The sequence below is a fragment of the Amblyomma mixtum genome, chromosome 1, assembly GCF_055824585.1.
Source record: "Amblyomma mixtum isolate Tamu chromosome 1, ASM5582458v1, whole genome shotgun sequence".
Taxonomy (NCBI): Eukaryota; Metazoa; Arthropoda; class Arachnida; order Ixodida; family Ixodidae; genus Amblyomma; species Amblyomma mixtum.
The window spans coordinates 69040666-69055580 of NC_143012.1; the positions used below are offsets into that span (position 1 = coordinate 69040666).

General features: G+C 44.3%; 1 protein-coding gene across 1 annotated transcript in view; it reads right to left on the reverse strand.

The window, feature by feature from the left end:
- Positions 1–14915, reverse strand: part of SMC2 (structural maintenance of chromosomes 2) — a 95493-nt gene that overhangs the window by 11790 nt on the left and 68788 nt on the right. Inside the window, exons 15-18 of the mRNA XM_089551867.1 lie at positions 13798–13991; positions 10315–10458; positions 6646–6840; positions 1979–2179 (exon numbers count right to left, since the gene is read on the reverse strand). Of these exons, the coding sequence (XP_089407993.1) occupies positions 1979–2179; positions 6646–6840; positions 10315–10458; positions 13798–13991 (734 nt within the window). The remainder of the gene's footprint in view (positions 1–1978; positions 2180–6645; positions 6841–10314; positions 10459–13797; positions 13992–14915) is intronic.

A 14915-nucleotide genomic window follows, 5' to 3' on the forward strand; every position in this document is an offset into this window, starting at 1 on the left:
AAAATAAAACCGAGTAGGAAATTGGTCAAGCTCGGGAATCGAACCCCGGTCCTCGCAATGCGAGACAGCATGCTATCCACTCCGCCATGCCAGATGGTTTGGAATGAACAAAGGCTCTTCTAGTGAGTACGGTGTCTTCGCTCACTGCCATCCTCCTCCCTTCCCTTCCAGGGAGGTTTAGGTGTCCACCGAGATATGAGAGACATAGATTTCCTTTCCTCAAAAACCAATTTAGAGGCAAGGTGTAGAAGGCGATGTCATTCTATGGACTCCCTGGTCTTGCTGTCCTTGCAAGACCCTGTCGCAGGCGAAGCTTAACATCTTAACCACACATCAGTGACCGCACTTTAGGTCAAAAAAGTGCACCCCCCCCCCCCCCCCCCCCCCTGAATTTTGATGGGTGTGGACGGATATGTGAGACAGTTACTACATAATTTCCTTTCCTCAAATACAATTTTCATTTTCTTCATTATGGGCCATCTTTGTCTTTCTTCTTTCACTCCCTTCCTCTATGGTGCAGTTCAGGTGTCCACCTAGATGACAGAGAATTACTGTGCCATTTTCTTTCCTCAAAAAGTTCATACAGCAAGGCACACTCGCGTTCCTAAAGGCGAAGCTTAAGGGTCATTAATTAGCAGTTAATTAGTATTCAGGCATTAATCAGTAATTAAGCATTAATCAGTGATTTGTCATCACTTAGTAATTAGTACGCAATTATATGTGACGCCACCAGTGCCACAGAAGCAGCCAAAGTGGTGCGGAAACCGCTTTCGCCTCTACGCACTTTAGACAGCCAAAGTGCCCCCTGAATTTTTCTGCCTGCCACTACACTTCAGCTAAGATCTCTGGCACTGTTCGCCGCAAAAAAAACTAGAAGCTTTGCCTCACCGCTCCTTCAAACACACATCACTTGCACTGCACAGTGCAAAAACACTGCCTGTCTGTCTACTAGGCACATCCCAAAGATATTTTAGAGGAACGTTAAAGGGAATAGGAAACTAAGCAAGAAGCTAAACTAGACTGGCATATCACTCCCAAGGAACACAACCATTTTTGTTTCATGCAGATAGGTGGCTTTAATCACGTTTAGAAAACTGCAAGTTAAATTCCTGATGTACTCCAGAACATTCATGGGTCCTTCAACACAAGGAAGGTTACGGCATTTTGATGACAGGTGATCACCAAAGCTCCCCTGCCATAGGAGGTGCCACTTACAAGACTGAACGCAGCTGAGAGCTCGGAATGTGAAGCAAAGCACTCAGAGCTCATGTTTCTGTCTTGTCTTTCAGTACGACAGGTGGTTTGCACAGCTTTAATCGTGAGACTCTTCGGATTGCTGGCTACACTCGCCACGCTGCATTACCTCATTATGTAAGACTTCAGAAGAGCAAAAAACAAAACTGGCCGAATCAACCAAAGGTCGAATTATCGAATGGTCCCCAAAAGCTGTGAAAAACTGTTCAGATCACAGCAAATCTATCTGTTGAAAAACATGGCGATGCTGGTCTGTTTTCGAGACAAAAACCGCACGGCATGACATATTTCGCAGTTTCATTAAAAGCTGTACTTCGTGCACTTGTCTAGAACGCCGAAGAACAGATACAAAATGCTAGAGATCTTTGTGGCGTCTTTCATGGTGCAATGCCGTAGCCGTCAAGCTCACAAGTGGCATCGTACCACAAGTGGCATCACAATTGGCATCACAAGTGGCCGTAGTCAGGCTGATGATGATGATGACATTGCTCTAGATAGTATATAAGTGGGGTCGACTGTATTGTACCTTCAAGTACCCCTTTAAGACTGCCTGATCAGTAATATATGGCTGACAGGGCCTTGTTAAGGAGAAGTGATTTGTTTTTCAAACAGACACCGGGAAAGTGGATGCAGAGAGGCCAGACAGCGGGAGACCAGGAATGGGGAAAGTCAGTGGTGACCGAACAACCCATTTCATGCAATAAAAACCGTCAGCCGCCCTCACCCGCTCCTCGGCCTTGAGCAACATGCTCTGGGCGCGTGAGTTGACGCTCTGTCCCAGCTTCTCCTTGGTCTCGGACAGCTTCTGGATCCGCCGGCCCGCGTCCACCGGGTTGTTGGCCTCGAAGTCGTACTCGGTGTTGCTCTTGCCAAAGTAGGACCGCTCCGACGGAATCCACTCGTAGTGCCGCACCAGCTCTTCCAGCTGCGTGCAAAGCGTTACTGCTTCAGATTCCGACGCTTTTCCTCTGCCTGGCAGTTGTTCTCAATAACCCCTTGAGCGACACCACCATCACACAGACACTCAATACCAACTCAATACAATACCGATCACAGTTTTCACTCAACCAACACAGACCTATGAGTTGTCCGTCCTGCAACACGTCAGGTGGCGCTGCGCGCACCAGAAATTTTATTACCTGCAGCCAACAAAAGAAATAAGATCAGTTTCATTCATTCATTCATTCATTCATTCCCCGTACTATCACTGAATGGAATAGTTTGCCATCAGTCATCGCCACAGAAACTGACAATAAAAAAACTCCAAGAGCTTCTTCGCTGTGACGGAAAAGTGTAAAAGTTTGCTGTTTTTGTTAGTGTTCATTTTTCCTTTGTGTTATGCCTTGTTTTAATTAACGTTTTTTGCCACACTTATTTGCTAAAATGTATCGCGATTACTTATATGATTGTACCCCCCCCCGCCCTCCATGTAAAACCCTCTTCTGGAGGGCCTTTAGAGGTAACTTCAATAAATAAAAAATAAATATATACAGTACCCGACCGATTTTTCGGACTCCAATAATTCGGACTTGCGCGATATTTCGGACTTTGCTGAGGAACCGTCACGCATCTTATAGGAGCATGTACATTTTCACGACCGATATTTCGGACTTTGCGGAGTCTAAAAGTTCGAATTTTCGGACTAAAATAGACGCCAACAATATTGTGGAGGTCATTTTTCAACCAAGAGTTTGCTATTTCGGCCTAATGTAGACGCGAGCGGGCATCGCTGTCGCAACCAACCCGTTCCCCGTCACCGTGAAAGGCACCATCTTGGATATAAATGGAATGGGTGGGCGCAACCGGACTGCCTTGGATGAATAGGCTTGGCTATTTGTTCTCCATCGTTGCCATTCGAGATAATGCTCTCCGTTGCCACCGAGATGGCGTACAAAGAGTGCGCGATCGCCTTGAAAACGGTACAATGGGACAGTTTGACAGCTGCAGCGTCCGCCGCGGCTTGGCCGACGCCCCCCCACGGTACGGGGCCGCAAACACGGTAGAGGTGGGGAGGGGGGACTGCATTCGAAGGCGCTCACTTCCGCTCGCGTCTTCCCGTGGGTTACCTCTCAGTCTTCGCGAGCGTCACTGCCCCATGCAAACTGGCTGTTTTTGCTTCACACAGCGAGTGCATTCATTCGCAGCACGACTGCGGCCACATTGCACTGGCTCGTATCATGATGTGATAGGGTGCGGACATGACGAAAGTATGGCTATGACTCAGATAGAGGCTAATATTATCGCCTGTAGGCGGAACATGGGGAGCGCCGATTTTCGCGATTTTGAAAGCCGGTTTCTCACAGAAAAGTTTTTTTTTTTTTCAGCCCACGCATTTTTAGGACTGTTCAAATATTCGAACCATATTTCAGGTCCCGCCGAGTCCGAAAAATCGGTTGGCCACTGTACTTCCAGGGTAACGCGCATACGTATGTACGCTACCCTTGAAGTATTCTCTTGATTCTTTTCTTGGCTGGTTGGTTTCACTTCGGTCCTTTGTAGGGCCAGTCTTTTTTAATATATCACCAATATTGGGCCAATTACCCGTGCTGCTGGGTAACACTGGCAGCTCCATGATAACCTTCAAAAATTTCTCCGGCACCGCAGGAACTGTCCCGATTAAAAAATGAGCAGGATCAGACTGAATTGAGATTTAAACTAGGTTGCGTCACTATGCTACACTTCAACAGAGCTTGACCCTGACAGACTAACACTTAGCCCCAAGTGACCACGGTATTAAAAACAACTAAATCTGGTTTTCTCTATCTTAGCACCCGGAGATGCGACCGAACCTGGTAAATGCGTATACCATTTCAACATTGCTTCTATCACATTCCATGCAATGAATTAATAGCTGACAAGGTCTGTTAAATGAAATTGCTGATAGCGGAACAGAAAATTTAAAGGCACCCGTTATACTTCATACATATCGCAACAATCACAAGGTCATCTGATGATCATTAATTACCTAATAAGTGCTTGAGAACTTTATATATTTAGGTGTTGAATTGCCTATGTACAGAAACATAGCTTCTCAAGGTTTGACTGTACTGTTGAAGAAATATTGTTCCCCTTGCTCATTTCATCGTACACATTAGGGGTTCGCAGACCTTTCAGCCTGAGGGAAGCTCAACCGCTTTCAAAAGGTGCTGGGGAACACCTTAAGTCTTGGCTTTCATCTATTCCTGCACGATATGCACGAAAAAAAAAAAAAAAGCATGCCAGTGTACGTCCCTCAAGAAATATCAAAATTTAATTACAACTTAGTAGAGCAGAACGTTGGGCCAGTTGGTGTATCAACATATTCAAGAAAACTTTGCGCAGATTAACATAAGGCGGAGGGAGAAACACGCACACACGAGTTTGCGCTTGTGTGTTTCGACCTCCGTCTTGTGTTATTCTGCGCAAAGTTTTCTTGAATAATTAGAACTGGACGGCTGCGTGGTTAAACAGTCTACAGCAGGAGATTACAGCGCAGTTAGTCCCAAAGTAATGCGCCTAAATAAAAGGTGGCAGTTGAGGCACGCATTGATTTAGGTGCTAAGGGTACCCAAAAAGTACGCCACGGAACCCAGTTTGAAAACTCTCGATCTGCACAAACAGTCAACTAGAGTCAATCAGAGCTCCTTTTCCATAGCACATCTCTTGCCCGAATTCTCTCTCTCTTAATACAGCGGAGATATTCGCCAGAACCTTAAGAGGGGACGAGGGTCTTAAAACTAACTTTTTTATTTATGGCTAGAATCTCATGAAATTTTGCACACAGATGCGTTTTTCTCTTCTGATTCCAAATATGTAATCATAATCCAGCTGTGGTCTTAAATCTTGCAAAGTCTAGAATGTAATTAGGTCATTTCTTACGCTACTTTAATAAACTTTCTCATTGCATTTTGTTGCTTTTATTTACATGAATTGACAGCCAGATAGTTCCCATACGTGGTGACATTCTTCGTTTTTCTCTAAAGGCATGTCATCCTGATATACTATGTCGAGAGTAAGAGGTCACAGTATTTGACACTGCAACTCGTTAGGCTAATTGTAAATTGCTATTTACACGTGGCCTAAACAAAAAAAGTAAGAATGTCATCGGGTATGTTAATTCTCTGGCTATCAATTCATGTAAATAAAAGCAATAAAATCCAATGAGAAAGTTCATTAAAGCTGCGTAAGAAATTACACAATTACACTCTAGAATTTAAGACAACTTTTGATCTAAGACCATCAGCACAATTATGGCTACATTTTTGGAATCGGAAGATAAAATGCATCTGTGTGCAAAATTTCATTACATTTGAGCCATAAATAAAAAGGTCAGTTTTAAGACCCTCGTCCCCCTTAAAATGAGCAGTACCAGACTCAATCGAGATTTAAACTAGGTTGCGTCGCTATGCTAAACTTCTACTGAGCTTGAACCTGATGGACTAACACTCAGCCCCAAGTGACCACGGTATTAAAAACAACTAAATCTGGTTTTCTCTATCTTAGCACCCGGAGATGCAATCGAACCTAGTAAATGCGCATACCATTTCAACCTTGCTGTTATCACATTCTATGAGCTGGATCAGGAGAGAAAAACACATCTGTGTGCAAAACTTCATGACACTCTTGCCATAAGTAAAAAGGTCAGTTTTAAGACCCTCGTCCCCCCTTAAAGGGGCTGCGAAACACTGCTTGGGGGGATACCGGCTATACTTCAGGTGGATTCTTTGTCACACAGATGCTGACTTAAAAAGAATTACAGGAATCGATGCACAGGAACGGGAGTTATTCAGTGAAGAAATTTCAAAATACAAGCAAACAAAACGCTGCCCTCAACTCGATTTTGGCGGGGCTTCCCACTCCTATTTCGCTCTCCCAATGACGGCACCTGGCGCAACCAATCAAAACAGCCTGCCAGAGCACGTCGCGGAAGTTTGCACTCCATGGTTGCCTGCTCTCTGTAACTCATTCTTGCTGAGACTGGCAGCGTAGTTTCCAAGCCAGAGCGCCCCTGGTGGTGTATTTTTATTTTACTTGCTTTGCAGGGCTTTTATCTAAGACAAACAAGTTGTTTTTGTTGGTCTAATATAAAACGCAGACAGGTGACAAAATGTGTCTCTATTTATTCACACAATTTGCAGTATATTTACTGTTTGTCCGATCATCAAGCTTGCGCCAGGTGATGTCATATCCGCTGCTGAAACCCGCCACTGTGTGGGGACACCATCAGAGCCATGAATTTGTTTTTGGGAGGACATTAAAATATTAAAAAACGGAATATGCGTGGTATTACCGACGCTAATAGCACCATTGTAACTTACTGTATGCGATCAACAGGCAAAATAGTCAACTAAGATAGTGTTTCTGGGCCCGTTTAAGGACCAAGGCTGAAAGGAGGAGGGAACTGCTGCACACCTTCTTCACCGCGTCTGCAGCCTCGCGGTCAATCTTGCTGACGTCGTGCTCCCACTGCTGGATCTTGAGCTTCAGTTGGTCGGCCTGCTTCTCGACTGCGGCCCGCTCAGCATACTTGTCGGAGATGTCGCGGCTCGCCGCCTTCAGCTTCTCCTTCTGAGCTATGACGTTGTCGCTCGCCAGCTTGACTTCCTCCTGCGAGGCAGAAAAAAGAAAAAGACGACATTCACCGCCATTACAACCATCACCCCCTCTCGCGTCCACTTCAGGGCAAAAGCCTCTGCCGAGCAGCCGAGCGCCATAACCACTGAGCCACCGCTGTGGCTCCATCGATTATTCTTTTGAAACACAGCGCTGGCGGACAACGGATGAGAAGGGCTGAGAAGGGATTATCTGTTCTGCATACTAAACACCCTTGCTTATGCTCGTTTCCCGTTGTCGATAACAGCTAGAATATCAACTAGTGTTCCTTCCCCGCACATTCTGCTCTCTTCCTATCTCGATCGTCACCGCTATAATTTTCCTTTCCATAGCTTGCTACGTAAACCAATCCATGGTGGAAAAACAGCGCAAACTAAGACAGAGAACACAGAACAAGAGGGGAGACACTACAAGCGCCGACTCGCAACTAAGGTTTATTAGAAAAACAGAACAGAATATTGTCACGTAGTGGTGACTGCAGTCCGGTGAGCAGGAAAACAACGAGGATGTCTTCGAAACGGAACTCTTTATTTGGGCTGACTTGCGCATGCAAAGAACTGAATCACTTGGAGGCGACGTAGCAACAAGCGTGCTTGGTGGTCGTGGAACAGAATCACCGCCACTGTCGACCGTGCTCTTTTTAAAGCTGATAGCGAACATTCGAGATAAAGCTTGGAAAGTTACTAGAACATTCTGGCGCGAACTAGAACCGGGCTCCGCCTGGATGCGATCAATCGAGATAAATCTGGGCGCATCTTGCGTCACAAACTAAGCGATAAAGCGGCGTGTCGGCAGCCTTGAAGCATGAACAAACAAACGCTACAAAGATTCGTGGCAATATATACAGTAACCACCCACGACTGCTTACGTCATAACCACAGGGAAATAGATTACGTGCATGGCACGAAAGAGAATCTAAACAGGAGTTATTCAAGTATCTGAATTCCATATCTGACAAGGCCACTGAAGGTTCACTGACGCACCATTTGCCGTTTTTTTGAACAAAGAAGGCTTCCATCAGCTCCCGGGTCACCTTGTCTTGGTGGCGAAAAAGCACATTAGTTTCCGGGAAAAGGGGAGTGCATTAGCAAACCCGGCAATGTGCGGGTAGGTTGTCTCGCGAGTCACTGCCAAGTAAGTTGCGGTGTTCAAAGAGCCTTACGTTTACACAGCGCCCTGTTTGCCCGATATACTCTTTACCGCAAGACAGTGGCAAACGATATACCATATTTTCCGGTGTATAAGACGCACACGCCATATATGCAGGCTGTCATTGAAAAAGTTGGTATATAAGACGCGCCCGTTTATAAGACGCACCCCAATTTACCCAGTTAGGCTAGTGAGGCTTAATTAAACACGCTTGCGCAACCATCGCGAAATTCACCGTACCTGTGAGAAATTCTTAAGCAACGCTAAGTGATCGAAAAAGGCAACACTCACGCCATACCCACCCACGTTTTAGAAAAAAGAAAGAATGAAAGAGCTCTCCCATATGTCCATAACAACATTTTATTTCTACTTAAAACCTTCAAAGTCTTCATCTTTGAAAGTGCTATCAAAAAGTTCGCCCATTTCTGAAGGCAACGCGGCTGACACATTCTCTTCTCACTACGTACACAGAGCAAAGAAAGTTGCAAAAGGTGGCTAAAAAAGAACGCCGGCTTGTCTTGGCTTGTCCTAACAGTAGCGAGAAGCGAGATGGTCGCCATCTCTTGGCATTTCACATTACTTTTGCTTGAGGCCTCCGAAACGGTCATGTGTTTGTGATCCCGGAAGTCGTCATCCCCGCCATTTCATGATAAAGTTCACTTAAAAAAAAGTGGAGCATGGCGGTCCCGGTATTGAAGCATTAATCGTCTTACAACCGCGTCATTGGTAGTGATTTTTTTCGGTGAAAAAAACTTGAACAAGAGCCTGAGTAATTTCTGAACTCGCAAAAAAAAAATAAAAAAATTAGCGAATGAGACGCAACCTTGTATAGGACGCATCAGCAAGATTTTTGAAAAAAAAGCAGCGTCTTATACACCGGAAAATACGGTACGACACCCTTTTTGCAAGGCATGAATTCACACCAACTAGCCCAAATGTCTGCTTTGCTACGTAAACCAAACATTCAGTCTCAAAGAGAGAGAGAGAGAGAGACTCTTTAATGAAATGCAGAGAATTTAGCCGGCGTTTAAAAATCACTGGCAGGCTACTCTGCGTAGGGAGGGGAATGTGGGAGGTAAAGACAGAAGGAGAGCAGAGTGGAAGAGATAAAAAAAAACGAAGATAAAATGCGGCCATGAAATGGGTACTAAGGATGCAATGGCGAGTATTGATGCAACCTATGGAATGATGGAGTGCATAGTCCGACAAATGGGCTGACAAAGTTCACTGCATGAAGAATGCATGAAGGTAACGTGCAATTGGATTTAGAGCTTATCGAGATGTTCAATGTTTTTTAAACAGTAAATAGAAAGTTCACTGCAAGTCTCTGTTGCCTGAAGCAGGCTAAGGGACCTAAAACTTTGTCCATTGTTAGGGGCACTGGGCAGAGCTTCTGCATGCAATGTTCATAGTACGCACGCTCGTTAGCATACGCAGGGCACTCAAGCAGGATATGCTCCACAGTTTCTATCGCGGCACAGTTGTCACAGTGCGGACTGTCCATTTGTCCAAAACGGTATCGCAAGCCGTTTGTATATGCAGCATTCAGACGAAGTCAGAGATAAAGTGTTCCCAGATGTCGAGGAATTCTGGGTGAGAGTTGATCTAAGATGTGGGTCGATTGAGTGAAGAAATTGGTACTGATGTGTCGGCATACTCCAAAGCCGATACATTTCTTTGGAAGCTAAACTTTTAGCCATTTGGGACGCATCAGATTTCGTGAAAAAAGTTTGACTGTATCTTCGATGTTGATGGCCCTTACGGGCCGCTTCATCTGCTTTTACGCCCGTAGCGTGCCGCAGCCGGTGACCACTATCGCGCCGCGGCGGTGACCACCATTGACCTTCATTTGACCTTGATTACATTACATTGGATTAGCTTGGATTAGATGGGATTACACTGGATTGTATTGGACTGGATTGGATTCAATTTGATTAGATTACAATAGATTACATTGGATTGGAGTGGAATGAATTGGATTGGAATGGATTGGTTTGGAATGGAGTGGATTGAATTGGAATGGATTGCATTGGATTGGTTTGGATTGCATTGGATTGGATTGTATAAGCGATGCATCACCACAAGCACCACCACCAGCTACACTACGAGCTGTACCATGGCGTACGTACGGATATTGCTTTCGCAATTACCGGGCTTAACCAAGCTAAGTCACAGATTTTTTCTTTAGCCTGTGGCATTCAGTCTCAAGCTTCACACAGCTCGCTCAGTATGCACCGCTTCGAATTCATTTGGATGTCGCGGAGAACGAGCGCGGTGGAGAGGCCCGTCACCATCTGTGCAAACGCGGCCGTTGCCCACCTTGGCGGCAGAGAGGTTCTCCTTGTTCGTCTCGAGTTTCTGCTCGAGTGTGGCCAAAAGCTCGTCGCTGTTCGCCATCTGCTCGTTGTAGCCGACGATGCACTTCTCCAGTTCCTGGATTTCCAGGTTCAGCGCTTCCACTTCCTGCATGGCCGCCCCAGAACAGAGAGGTTAGAGCGGCAAGAACACAAAAGAACTCCAACGAATTTTACAGCGTAAGCTCTATAGTCGGATACAGCTTAAGGGGGGACGAGGGTCTTAAAACTAACTTTTTTATTTATGGCTAGAATCTCATGAAATTTTGCACACAGATGCGTTTTTCTCTTCTGATTCCAAATATGCAATCATAATTGAGCTGGTGGTCTTAGATCTTACGAAGTCCAGAATATAATTAGGTAATTTCTTACGCAGCTTTAACGAACTTTCTCACTGCAATTTGTTGCTTTTATTTACATGAATTGATAGCCAGAGTGTTCCCATACCCGATGACATTCTTCGTTTCTCTCTAAAGGCATGTCATCCTGACATACTATGTCGAGAGTAAGAGGTCACACTATTTTACATGGCAACTCGTTAAGCTAATTGTAAATGACTATTTATACGTGGCCTAAACAAAAAATGTAAGAATGTCATCAGGTATGGGAATTTGCTGGCTATCAATTCATGTAATTAAAAGCAACAAAATGCATTGAGAAAGTTCATTAAAGCAGCGTAAGAAATTACCTAATTACACTCTAGAATTTCAGATAACTTTTGATCTAAGACCATAAGCTCAATTATGACTACATTTTTGAAATCAGAAGAGAAAAACGCATCTGTGTGCAAAATTTCATGACATTCTAGCCACAAATAAAAAGGTCTGTTTTAAGACCCTCGTCCCCCCTTAAGTCTGCAGTGAAGCTCCATCCACATTCAGGCTCCGCGCACAGAATTCCTCTACGACGAAAACTTAGACCGACACTGGTCTTGAAAAAAAATTTTTATTAATGAAGTCACAGTTACCAAATCTTCAGGGATTATGTATTTTTGTGTGCTGATTCTAAATATGTCATTTAATTTCATGTAAAACAATTCCTTGAGCACTTATGCACTTTTTATGCGAGTATTTTGCGGAGAGTTTTGAAGAAAGTTTGCTGCGGGAAACTCGCTGAAATGTATGCCACTGGGTTCTCTTGATATGATATGATTGAAACAGCGCAAGGCCGAAGGCCAAAAAAGAGAGCGGAGGAAAAGAGGAAATGGACAACACAGCGCTGAACTAGCAACTGACATTTATTTGGCACGCTGCGCGTATAAATACATTCAGGCACCAAAATAGAAAACAACGCATAGAGCAATTCATGCACCAAGATCTCTGCAAGCAAACACAAATTAAGAAGTGCAATTCAGGAAGCGAAGTTCTTTTTGTGATAAAGACACTGACGCAGCACTTACACATGTATCACCATACTTCTTGATATTCGAAGCCTCGATAATTTCCCCGCAAAGCTGGTCTTTGTTCCTAGCAACAACTCGGCAAAAATTAAACTGTGGGGAGCAGTCGCACTAACGGCAATGCATGCTAAGGTTACGAGACTCTTTGTTATCTACATTGTTGCGGTGCTGCCTGAGCCTATCATTTAAGCACTGTCCAGTCTGCCCAATATAAAACCTATTACAAGTGAGAGGAATGGAATACACGACATTTTTTTGACACTTCACAAATTTGCATTCATGGTTTTTGGGGCAATCGGGGGAAGTTTTTCCTGGGTTGTTGACACGCGTACACAAGCTTGATAACTTAACGGGGGCCAAAAAAACAACATCCACTCCGACTCTTTTACCAACACTTTTCAAATTATGTGATATCTTGTGGATATAGGGAATGGCTGCTACTCGCTTACTTGTTTGACGTTCAGAACTGGCGGAGCATTTCAGTTTCTTCAACAAAACTTCGGCCACAGAAGAAAGCACGTGAAGCGGATAGCCACTAGCAGTAAGCCTCTCTACCTGGTTACTAAAGCTGCGTTCGGTTAGATGTAGACAGGATTTTGTAAGTGCACTCCTGAAGCTTGACATGACAATTCCTCTTTTAACAAGCAGTTAAATTTTTGCCGAGTTGTTGCTAGGAACAAAGACCAGCTTTGCCGGGAAATTATCGAGGCTTCAAATATCAAGAAGTATGGTGATACATGTGTAAGTGCCGCATCAGTGTCTTTATCACAAAAAGAACTTCGCTTCCTGAATTGCACTTCTTAGTTTGTGTTTGCTTGCAGGGATCCTGGCGCATGAATTGCTCTATGCGTTGTTTTCTATTTTGGTGCCTGAATGTATTTATACGCGCAGCGTGCCAAATAAATGTCAGTTGCTAGTTCAGCGCTGTGTTGTCTATTTCCTCCTTTCTTCTGCTCTCTTCTTTGTCTTTCGGCCTTGCGCTGTTTCAATCATATCATGTACAACCAACTCGCCCATCAGCTCGTGCTTTCAAGATGGGTTCTCTTGACACCAAGGAATACAATAAGGGTGAAATTGTCTTCCTGCCTATCATAGAACTTAAAGTTATAGAGTTTTGAAGTTGTCGCTTCAGAAGTGAGAAGGAAAGTGTGTATTCCTGTTTCTGAAGTGGCAGCTTCAGTACCCTATAGCTCGAGTTCTATGAGAGCCAGGATGATAATTTTACCATTATTGTATTCCTTGGTGTCAAGAGAAACCAATGGCATACATTTCAGCGAGTTTCCTGCAGCAAATTTTCTTCAAAACTCTTTGCAAAATACTTGCGTAAAAATTGCACAAGTGCTCAAGGAATTGTTTTACATGAAATTAAATGACATTTCTAGAATCAGCGCACAAAAATACATGTGCCCTGAAAATTTCATAACTATGAATAAATTAATAAAATTTTCTTTTCAAGACCAGTGTCCCCCCTTAAACGTTCCTTGTTGCATAAACAAGAAGTTTTATCACAAGAAAAAATATATGATCTCTAGAACTTTGGTACATGGATTGTACTTTGGTACTTTGGTACATGGTACATCCCTACATGACCCCCTCGGTTTCCTTTTCTTGCAGTTCCCGGTAAGATGTTCACTAAAAGCTTGCCTGACGACTTGCTTGAATATATTTATCGCTCATTACCAGCAGGAAGTTGGTTTTCCGTAATGTCAGAAATAATAAACTTGAATATGCCAATTTGGCTTCGTGTTTGCTTCAGATATTTTTTAAAGATCGAATTCATGCTTTTTATTGCAATAATATTCGAAATCAGGAATAAAAAAAATAAGCAGTTTTGTTAAGAAATTCGTTGATATAACAAAACGGTGAAGGGGTTAATTGCTCCATTTTTTTCAGAAAAAGCTGTACGTTTGCCGATTACGCAATTGTGTACAAAGAACCTGAAAGGGTTAATAACTACCAGAGGGCGTTCCACTAAATTATCGACGATGTCACCCCTGAAATTTTCATTTCAAGAGAGGCACAGCACGGCTGCCCCATCCCACCCATCACCTGCTTCTTGGCCGAGGCCTTCTTGGAGGACTCGTCTGCCTTCTTCTTGGCCTTGGCGATCTGCTGCTCGGCTGCCTTGAGCTCCCGGTCGCGGATGTTCTTGGAGTCCTTGACTTTCGCCTCGAGCTCCTTGACGCGGGCGGAGGCCTTCTGCTGCGTCTCCTTGCACTCCTGCAACTTGGCCTTCGACTCCTCTGCAGAGAAACAATGCGCAGTTTGAGTCTACTCAAAAGGTTACAGGCTTAAAGGTGCACTAAAGAGGAATCTGAACTCGTCTTTTTGCCACGGGAACTCGATCTACACGTTCCGAGCATTCTTAGAAACGTCGACTTATTGCCCTGTACGGCCGATTTCCCTAATTAAATCGAATTAACTTCCGGCTCCCGCCTTTTTTTTTTTAATTCTCCCTCGTACGGTGGGCGGAGTCGACCAACGCGTGGAGTGCCTTTCACCCAGTCCCGTGGCGGCTTGCCGCTCTGCCATCGGCGGAGTAATACGTAGTAGTCCGTAGTAGCAAATAGTCCGCGCGTATTTTTATTTCTGCGGGCTTGTTTTGCGGCTATATTATCTGCGAATGAAACTATTTATTCGTAGAAACCTAAAAAAGAAAACAAAGCGAAAGCAAAGCCTCCACGGAGCTGGCTGAAAGACACTTCACGCGTTGGTCGACTCCGCCCACCGTACGAGGGAGAATTAAAAAAATAAAGGCGGGAGCCGGACGTTAATTCGATTTAATTAGGGAAATCGGCCACACAGGGCAGTCGCAGTTTCTAAGAATGCTAGGAACGTGTAGATCGAGTTCCCGCGGCAAAAAGACGAGTTCAGAATCCTCTTCAGTGCACCTTTAAAGGACTACAGATGCCAACTTTTAGTTGTGTATTCTTTCTTTGCAATGGCACGTTATGTAATGTTGGACGTCCTAAAGCAATACATGGCCTCCAACGGACACCGCAGTATTGCCTCGCATAATGATCGCACTTTTTTTTTTTCGATCACCATCAGCAAGAATTGGCACACGACAAATCTCAGCGGCACGTTCGGGGTGCGATCATTACCCGGAGAATATAAAAAAAAAAAGAATTTTGACAACAGAATTCAGGGGTGCAATCACTGCATGA